We start from the raw sequence: 10,442 nt of genomic DNA on the forward strand, positions 1-10,442 counted from the left end.
TATTAAAGTAGATTTGAAATGCAAGTCTTTAGACACCAAACATTCCTACCGGCTCCCAATTGGAAGTTATCACTTATTAAACCTAATAAAGCAACTCAATGTTATGTTAAGAGAGGGGTAGGCTTTGCAGTAATTGTTAGACCTGTCAGACTTAGGCTGGTCTCCCCATACCTTTTTGCCTTCCTGCCTTGTGGTCTGGACTATATCTTTTTGTTGGCCTTAGGACTCTGGGCACTTTACCACTGCTAATTAGAGCTAAGGTGCGGGTGCTCTTCCCTAATACATGGTGACATTGGCAAACCTATTGCAGGCTTCTGCCATTACAGTGATGCCTTGCCCTTCCATAGGCCAGCGTTAGGAATTCCCTTACGCCCTCTTTAGATGGTAATTCCTGAACAGGAAGGAGTAGCTATGTCATGTTTGGTAAGGTTTGAATGGTAGTGAGAAATCCTCTCTATTGGTGTATTTGGATTTTGGATGATTGTTTCATAAATGCCACTTTGAGAAAGTGGGCTTTGCTCTGTCCTTCACTCATCTCTGTGTGCCTGCCCCAACCCACGTCTAGCCCGGGGTGGCAGCCCCACACTTGCATATTTCCTAGACTACCCCAAAAGCAGAAAGGACTTCCTCCATCTACATACTCCTATGGCCCTACTAGATTGAGAGGAAGGAGTGGTGATCCGCATTTACACCTGAATGGGTTGAGCCCTGCCACCCCACAGTAGGTTTAGCGACCCTGCTTTGTTAGTGCAGACAGCTAGGAGCCAGGTCAGGAAAGACAGGGAACCCCACCAGAACTTCAAATACCTTTCCAGAAGCTTCTGCCCCTTCTAGTAGCTGGGCATCAGGGTATACAAATAGGACTCTGACCCCACATCTTTGGTGCACTACTGACCTGGAGGATCCTATGACAGAGTAAAAGCTGCTGTGCTGAACGATTGCCCTCTTACTGTGCTGACTTTTCCAAGGGACTGCTTGTCTGCTAGATTGTGCTGCCTTACTGCCTGCTGACCTCTACCCTGCTCCAAGCATCAAGAAAAAACACCAGAGTGACTCCCAGAACTTGTTGGGTTGCCCCCCTGTCTTCCTCTGAGGCCGCAGGGATACCAAAGACCACACTATCCCAGGATTTATATCTCCCTGCTAACCCTGGTGTTTCCTGAGTGTGGGGGACCCAAAGCCCGGTGGCCAGTTCAGCGGAGGCCTTGCAGCCCCTGTATGGCACACCCCAGTTGGGACCAAGTGCTCCGTGGCTCTCTGGCTGCAGTTAAGCTGACCCGATCGGTCGCAGAGGTCGTGCTGTTCCTCCTACATTCCCACTTTTCATCCCTGCAACTGGAGCTGACCGGAGCTGTCCCAGAGGTCGTGCTGTGCCTCCCTCCACAGAGGACTTATCTCTGTGCTTTTCTTTTCTTGGTCTCAGAAGCCACACGGTGCCTCCTTCATCCCGTGCACTTACAGTGATCCCTGCCGCATCACAACGCCGAGCGCATGCCCGGTAGGGGCTTTACCCCGACTGTATCTGCGTGGTACTGACACACTACAGGGGACTGTGCTCTGGAGATCCTCATCACAAGAACTTGCTAAATTACAGTAAAGTCTCTCAAATGCGCATCACTGATTTTTAAAGCACCACTTCTTTTAAGCTGGTCTAACTCCTCATCTACTGATTGAATTGTTCTTGTCATTTTTGTGCTCCTTTTACCACATAAAGATATACTATTTTCTAAGCCTGTGTGTTGTCCCTTTTTGTTGTGATTCCATTGTGTCACTCTAGGTGTTTGTTACATAAATACATTACATATTGCCTCTAATGATAGGTCAGCCTGCTCTGTGCCAAGCTACCAGAGGGTGTGTACAGGAACTCCGGGGGGGCTTTGGGTCCTACCCTGGATAGAGTGGTGGTCCCTGCTTGGACAAGGGTGCATACCCCTGCCAATTAGAGACCCCATTTCTAACAGTAATGAAAAACCAATCTAAGAATGTTTTACTACCAGGACATGTAAAAGTTAAAATTACAACTCTTTAAATACACTGCACCCTGCTGGGTTGCACCTACTCCAGGGATTATTTATATGTTTTAAAAAGAAAGGTCAGGTCAAAATGGCAGCTTAAAACTGCACACACTTGCTTCAAGGCAGGACTGAGACATATTTAAAAAGGCTACTTAATCAATCAGGATTTATAAAGCATGGCAAAAAACCCGTTAAGGTCTCAAGGTGCTAGCGGAGGAAGAGGATAGAGAAAGCAATAATAAACGGGCAGGAGAAAACACTTAGAAAAACAGGTGAAAGGGAGGAGAAAGCAGTAAAAAATTAGGCAAAAGTAGGAGACAGCACTTCAGAAAAATGGGGGAGAGGGAGGAGAAAGCAGTAAAAAGAGAGGTGAAAGCAGGAGAAAGCACTTAGAAAATTGGGATAAAAGTAGGAGAAAATAGTCAAAAATGTGGGAGAAACAGAAGAAAGCAGCCTGAAAAATGTGGGATAGGAAGAAAAAAGCAGTAAAAATCAAGGCAGACGCAGGAATAAGCACTCGTAGAACTTGGGATAAATAAAGGAGATTGCAGTAATAAGAGGCAAAAGCAGGAGAATGTGCTCAGAGAAACAGGAGACAGCAGTAAAACGAGGCAAAAGCAGGGGAAAGCACTAAGCAAGACCTGGAGGAAGCAAAGCGGTGCAGCAACATGGTAGAAAAAGGCCTGGGATCAGCTCACAATCTGTGCTGTGAGAGCACTAATAGCATTTAATTAATAGGCCCTTAGTACATGTAGTACCACTTGACTAGGGGCTTACAAGTAAATTAAATGTGCCAATTATGTGTAAGCCAATTTCACCATGTTTAAAGGAGAGGGCCCAAGCACTTTAACACTGGTTAGCCGTGGTGAAGTTGTGGTGAAGTGCTCTGAGTTCTAGGAGCCAACAAAAATGTTCAGAAATCAGGAGGTTGAAGGCAAATGTTTGTGGATGACCTGTAGAAATGGCCACGTCCATCAATACATTAATTCTATCTCAGACTGATTAACGTAAACTCATTTTAGTGCTTCGCAATCATTAAAATTCCATGCAAAAAAATGATATGCACCTCAATGTAAATATATGCGAAGGTATGCGTTTTGATGGTGTCACGCGAACACCAGCACTATGCTTTGGTAAATCCTGCTTTAAGAGGAGTATTTGTACAGAACATTATGTCACACTTACAAAGTGTCTAAGTATTCTGTAGGGTCACTGAGGCAAAGCAAATCATACCACATTAGAAGTAGTTAACCTCTCAATGTTGAGGAAGAAAGCAATAGCTTCATTTAGATGAGTGATAGAGACAGTCATATTAACAACTAATAATTTCTATATAATTTGAAGCTTTAATATGGTCAAAAATAAAAATCATATTAACATTTGGTGTATAATAATGTGTTAAACATTACAGTTGAAAATTAATGTACATGAATTAAGATCATTCTGGGTCACTGCCAACATTTTTGGAGTCATGTGTAAAAAAGTTTGTTATTGCTCAACAATGTGGATTTACCAAACTTGAACTTGCATTTCTTCTTAAAACAGATTATCTTTTTCTTTTTGACTTCATCAGGGCATTTTTAAACTCTGTGTTTTTCAGGCTGTATATAATGGGATTACAAAGTGGAGTAATAGCAATGTATGACAAAGAAGAAATCTTGTTGACTGAATATGTTGATGGTGGCCGCACATAGGTACCAAAAAGAGAACCGAAGAATAAAACAACTACAGTGATGTGTGACAGACATGTGGAAAATGCCTTTTGCTTCCCTCCTTTAGATTTAATATTTAGTATTAATGAGATGATTTTGATATACGAAATAATGATTACATTGAAGGACATTAGTGCCACTATAGTAGCTATTACATAGGTAAGAATTGCAATTGAGCTTGTATCGCTACATGAAATCTTGAGAAGAGTAGTGGCATCACAGAAGAAGTGGTTAATTATGTGTGACTCACAGAAGGAGAGTTGAGAAAGCAAGACAGTATGTGGTATTGGGACTAGGAAACCTGCTACCCATGATACCAAAGCCAGTCGAATGCACATAGAGCTACTCATGATGGATGTGTAATGTAAAGGATTGCAGATGGCAACATATCGATCACAAGCCATTACCGAGAGAAGGACATATTCTCCAACCCCTACGACCATAAAACAGTACAGTTGCACCAGGCACTGAGTAAATGAAACCTGTGTGCCTTCCTGAAAAAAGTGAGCCAGCATGTTTGGAAAAATGATTGAAACATAACATATGTCATTAAAGGACAAATTTATAAGGAAGAAATACATGGGTGTGTGCAGATGGGAGCTGCAACAAATGGTTGTCACGATTAGAAGGTTTCCTGCCAGAGTTAATAAGTAAATCAGCAAAAAAGCAACAAAGAGGGGAGCTTGTAGTTGTGGAAGGTCTGAAAATCCTACAACCAGCAAATAATTGACTGAACTCTGATTTCCTTCTTTCATTTGTCCAGTGATACAGGAAACTGTGTTTGTAGACAACCTGAAAACAAACAACATCAATGAAATTATTTAAGCCTGAGGGCATGATGATGCTACAAAGGTGAACCAATAACACACACATGTTAATAGGACTCTTGCAATAGATAATATTTAGCAGATATTTCATTTTCAACAGGGTGGTATTAGAGATCTGTCACTGTACTGCAGGTCATGGAATAACATCTTAGCAAAGCTGGCCTAGCCTCCCATCCTTCTAAACGGTTACATTTAGTTTTAATGTGATGTTCTTAAAATGAATGTATGATGTTACAACGCATTCTATTACATCGCATGCCATTACATCGCATTTTTAGAAACTACCTTTACAACGCATTGCATTACATCTCATTATACCATTACAATGCATACCATTACAACGCATACCATTGCATCGCATTTAAGGTAAGTGTTGGATAGTGTAGGGATAACAATTACTATTCTAACTCCAGTGAGTGGAACAGTAGGGTAAGTGTTGGATAGTGTAGGGATAATAATTACTATTCTAACTCCAGTGAGTGCAACAGTAGGGTAAAGGTCGGATAGTGTAAGGGTACTATGCGTTGTAATGGTATGCGTTGTAATGACTTGCGGTGTAATGCCTGCATTGTAGTGACATGCGTTGTAATGACATGCGTTGTAGTGACATGTGATGTAATGGCTGCGTTGTATTGACATGCCATGTAAAGGATGTTGCAATGTAATGACTGCATTGTAAAGGTAGTGTGATGTAATTAGTGCATTGTAAAGGTTGTTTCCCTCTTATAATACTAGAGTAGTTAAAACTGTGGAGCTGACCATTAAGGTCCGATTTTAATAAGAGTTTACACAACTTAGAGCAGCAAACAAAGGACCATATGAGCCAGGTATAAGCCAATACAGTGCATTCCTGCCTGTTTCCCTTTGCTGGTGTTCTTTTGGCAGCCTAACACCAATGCAGGAACCCTTGCACCATGGTGTAAGGGTGCCTGTGTTACATGCAGGATTGTTTTTGTGCAGGAAGGGGCACCTTCCTGCACAAAAACAATCCCCCTGAGGCATATTCCGCTATCTATGTGTGCTCCATAATGCAGCACATAGAAAGAGTGAGTATTGAGGAGAAATAAACTATATTTCTCCTTGTTATGACTGTCCTGGGATGGCATATCTTTTTGGCTCATTCCCAGGTTTATCAGTCCTGGTAAATCTGGGAATGTGTCAAAAAGCCTGGGAGTTACGTGAAACACCAAAGCAGCGCCCATGGAACACCTTCCCAGGGCAGAGTGAGGCAATGTGGCAATATGCGCTGCATCGCCTTACTCCAGATCTATTGAGCCACTCAGGGCCATGCAAAGAGGCCTTGCGTGGCTTCCTGAATCTGGCTTAAGGTATTGGTTGCTCTTTCACCATGTTGTGTGGTGCAATATGCCCGAAGGTTGTCATGCTGTGTTGTGTGACCTGGAGAGAGCAGAACTGTGTCATATTTACCAGGAAATGCACAGTTCTGGTTTCTCCATGGGCTGTCGCACTTTGTTCAGCCATGCGCCAATGCAGACACCCTTGAGCAATAGTGCAAGGGTTTCTGCATTATGGTCTGCATAGTTCATGTGTAGGAAGGGTCCCTTCCAGCACAAAAAGTATGCAGGCAGGCAATTTCCTTTCTTTATGTGCTGCAGATTGTATCAGAGGACAGAACAATGTAAAATTGAGATAGTTTTCAGTACTATGCAAGCCTCAAGAAGGCACATGACCGTGGTGTAAATTTATGTCTACAAGTATTCATAGATATGGATTTGCTTCAAAATCCATGTGTGGATGCATGAGAACTCCCGTGCAACACCCATGGAACATCTCTATGAAACAAACTAATTGAAGGCAGAGTATTGTGCTGGTAAAATTTGCTTTTTTTTAAAAACCAATGCAAATTGAGATTTTTATTGGCTTGTAAATCACAAACAGGATTTTGCATCAGGTCTGCATTTAAAAGTAACTCTAACCGGATGCAAAAGCTTTTACAAATGTGGACCCCGATGTACAAGATATTAACATGTACTTCTTGATTTAGTCCCATTCTGCAGCAATCACCACACTGCTCCTATAGCAATGATAGGCTAGGTTTTGATGTAATGTATGTGATGAAAACACGCAGTGTCACCAATTATAAGTACAATGATCACACAAGAATGTGTTTCAATAAGATTGCCCAAGTCATTGTAGTCATAAGTAGATACATACAAGTATATTCCCTTGGCAATTGCACCTCTTTCCTCTTCCACCTACCTGACTTTAGTTGATGCGTTCAAACCTGCAATTTGAGAATAGGTCCCTGATGCAGGACTGTACATTTTAGATTGACTTCAAACTTTCCAATCCATTGCAGAGACAACAGTGTAGAATAATGCTTAATTGATGTTCCTTGTATGTCTGCTTCTTAACAAAGTTGAGTGTATTTCTGTTGTCAGCCTATTTTTTATGTCATTCTGTCTACAATTATTTACAAAATACAACATGTGACAGCTCACAGACCGGCAATATATTTGTATCTCTTTAAACTGTTAGTTCTTATATCTTGATATCTTTTTAGTTGATGATGGCAATAGAAAATACAGGTTGTTATCCTGGAATTCTGGCATTCCTTCTAGGTATTCAATGAGATACATAATGCCAAAGAAGTTCCTAGATGTCCTGAGGGTTATTACAAGTAGTATCTGGTGTTTTTATATTGAAAGTACAAAGAGTCCTAGTGTACTTCAAGTGTCCCATGCAATAGCCTTTATCAGAAATCTCTGATTATTCTTCCATCCTTTCCTCAGTCTCTCCTGATGTTAGTTAGTGATTTGGGGAAATGTTTTGGAAAGAATAGGGAACCATTCTTCCAACCTTACATTCCAGGTTGACCACTCCAATTGGTTTGAGAAAGACTACAGTTTGTCTATATATTAATTCCCAATATTAGGTTAAATCTAAACCATATATGCCATTCACACCATGTACCTTCATCCCATGCAATCTGTTAAACTAACCATGCTTTTTGATTCAAAGAAATGTCCATGTTCTTCATAGTAGGACAATGTACATTCAGTAACAAGAGGAAACACCCTTCAGTACCTATCAATTATGGCCTCTGTGTGCAAACACCAGGCCAGATTCATTGGTATCTCACATAAGGACAACTCTCCACCTTATTTGTAATCAGACCTTAAGGGTCAACGGGGTGGGCCCCTGTGGCATTCTATACACTCTGTAGGTTTAGCTCAGCAGTGACACATCATGATACAAGGAGGTACCCAATGATGAAGCATGCCACCTTTGGTGTGTTAGGGAAACCGTACTATCTCCTAGGTAGGGGTGTTATCTTCAGCTAGGTGTATATTATTTTTCAGACCCAAGGGTTCACTTTTGTGTTTGATTGCAGTTTTTAAAGCATTTTGAAAAGTAAAACTTTATTGTGAAGACCATAAGTTAAATTATTTCCACAGATATCAAGAGGCATGGGTTTCCATACAGAGCACATTATGTGTTTCTTCATGTTGGTCATGCAGGTATTTGAGGTTTGTGTTGTAATGTTATTTCTGTATTTAATAAACTACTTCTTTGGAACATACTACCTGGCAACATTTGGATTTTGTTTACATACAACAGTTTGCAGACACAGAGATGCTGCAGATTGTTTCAGGATTACCAGATAATACAGACCCCACTCCTATCGAACAGTCATTGTCATTTAATCATGTTTTGATACATTGATAATCAAACTCTCAATTAAATCATGACCTGATAACTATGGAATGTTGCAGAAAGTACTGAGTGTAGAAAAATATAGATTAATTAGATGAGAGGAGCAAACATGGAAAACAATTTGAGAAAGCTAGAATTTCTGAAAGTAGAGTTAAAGAAAAGGAGGGAAAGAATACAGAGGAAACAAACCACTAGGACACTGTGCAAGCAGCTCTCTACCAGCACGCATCATTGTCATCCTGGCCTTCATTGTCATAAGTCAACAAATAGTGTCTAGAAGCTCCACAGTGCATTTGAAATTATTCCTAGGCATGGGAAGCTGCACCTGACATTTGATGCCACACTGCCTTAGGTGAAGCTTCTCTGGGTAAAAGAAGCGAAGCCTGCTTATGGGTGAGGTTGTCATTGGCTATAGCTAGATAGAGGCTGGACAAGATAATTGGTCACATACCTGCCCAAGGAGGAGGCCTCACTGGCCATTTGGAAAAAGAATGGGCCATGGAGGATCCTTGAGTAAACATTCAGGGAAATACTTAGGGCCTGAATCTGATGTGGTTAGTAAGCCCTCCTAACTGCATTTGCTCCTTCCAAATCGGATCGGGAACGTGTCTTTCCGACCGACTCAGAAAGGTTTCTGACCGGCCGAGTATAATGCAAGCCAGGTGTTAGGAATGTCCCAATTCCAACCCAACACCATTTGGAATGACCGAGCCGTACGGAGCAGAATTGTACGTCTCTACGGGCTGTGTTTCCGAACGACCAAGTACGATGCTGGATTTGGACAGCCTTTCTGAATCATGCTGCACATAGCATCGTTCTTATACTAGTTGAAGGCTGAATCTGAACATTGAGACCTTAATGTATGTGTAGGAGTCCACACTTGTATTTATTTATTTAGTTAGTTAGTTATTTTTGATTGAACCATGTCAGTAATGGAGATACATATTTGCATGATCTTAGGGTCAGTTTAAATAAGAATTCTTCAGATTCACATTCATTCATTTTCACATATCACATAAAATTCATCTTTATGTCCCTGTAGGCTCTGAAGTCAGCATGCTAGAGACAACCATATCCTGTAGTCCCTCTCACGGGCACTCCTTCCCTTACATTAATAAAGTCAATTCTCAATATAATTTGAGGTCAGATAACATTCCTCCCATTGGTATATGTGTTTGGTTCTATGTATAGCCATCTTGTTGCTCTCACCATTGTTTATATGTGTAAGGTTCGATATTAAGCCATTTTGTTGCTTACCTATAAAAGAGAATTTGAGTAGCCTCCCATCTTTACCATGGCATTCTTTAAAATACCTTGGCGTGGGGCACTGTCTACCTTCCCTTGTTATTGCTCTTCGATGTTCTAGAACTCTTTTCTTTGCTTTGTGGATTGTGCTACCAATGTAAAATAATGGAAATGGACAAGTCAGCACATATACACAATAATCAGAATTGCTGGTTAGATGTTTTGTAATCGTATACGAATTCTTAATCTTTGATAGTTGAATTGATTTACAACTAGTAACGTGCCTACAGGCTTTACATTCCACACACACATAAAAACCCTGCATAGTGTTGATGCTACTCTTTGATTGAACCATGCCTTAGCTTAGAACATCCTTCAATGATGGACATCTCTTGAACGTAACCTGTGGATATCACCTATAGGTTTAGCAAGAATCTCATCAGTTCTGAAAACCTGCCAGAATTAATTAAGACTTCCTTTAACTTCCCACGCCTGGTTACTGAATGAGGTGAAAAATCTAACTGGTTGCTCTTCAGTTTTGTCCTTAACTTTCAGAAATAGTAAATGGTCCCTTTTTACTTCATCAAATGAAGATGAGGAATGCAAGAGCTGGAAGTATCTGGGTCGATCCAGCAAAGTGGGTGACCGATTTGATACATTGGTGAAACGTGTTCTTCTTTGGTAAATGATCATAACTAAAAGAGCCCATTGGGGCAAACTGAACACAAATATGTGTTACTAAGGGAAATGTTTGACTTAATTGCCCACTGGAACATAATGATAGAATTACTGGGATGAATATCCTATTTTGACATTGAATTAGACAAGTCTGGATGTAGTTATTACACCATAAGATATCATGGACAATTATTGCAACAATTTGATTATGTATTTGAAATTTTAAGTGAAACCAAAGGATTATCATTGCATTTTTTTCGAAAAAAGCTTTGAAAATATATTATGCT

The 10,442-nt window shown here is 40.7% G+C and overlaps 1 protein-coding gene across 1 annotated transcript; it reads right to left on the reverse strand.

Annotated features, from left to right (window-relative positions):
• Window positions 1–3,561: 3,561 nt before the first annotated feature.
• Window positions 3,562–4,482, reverse strand: LOC146813311 (olfactory receptor 1L4-like). Its single transcript, XM_085615376.1, has one exon. It carries the CDS (start codon window positions 4,480–4,482, stop codon window positions 3,562–3,564), a length of 921 nt encoding a protein of 306 aa, XP_085471502.1.
• Window positions 4,483–10,442: the final 5,960 nt, after the last annotated feature.

The sequence above is a fragment of the Triturus cristatus genome, chromosome 7 (genome assembly GCF_964204655.1).
Source record: "Triturus cristatus chromosome 7, aTriCri1.1, whole genome shotgun sequence".
Classification (NCBI taxonomy): domain Eukaryota; kingdom Metazoa; phylum Chordata; class Amphibia; order Caudata; family Salamandridae; genus Triturus; species Triturus cristatus.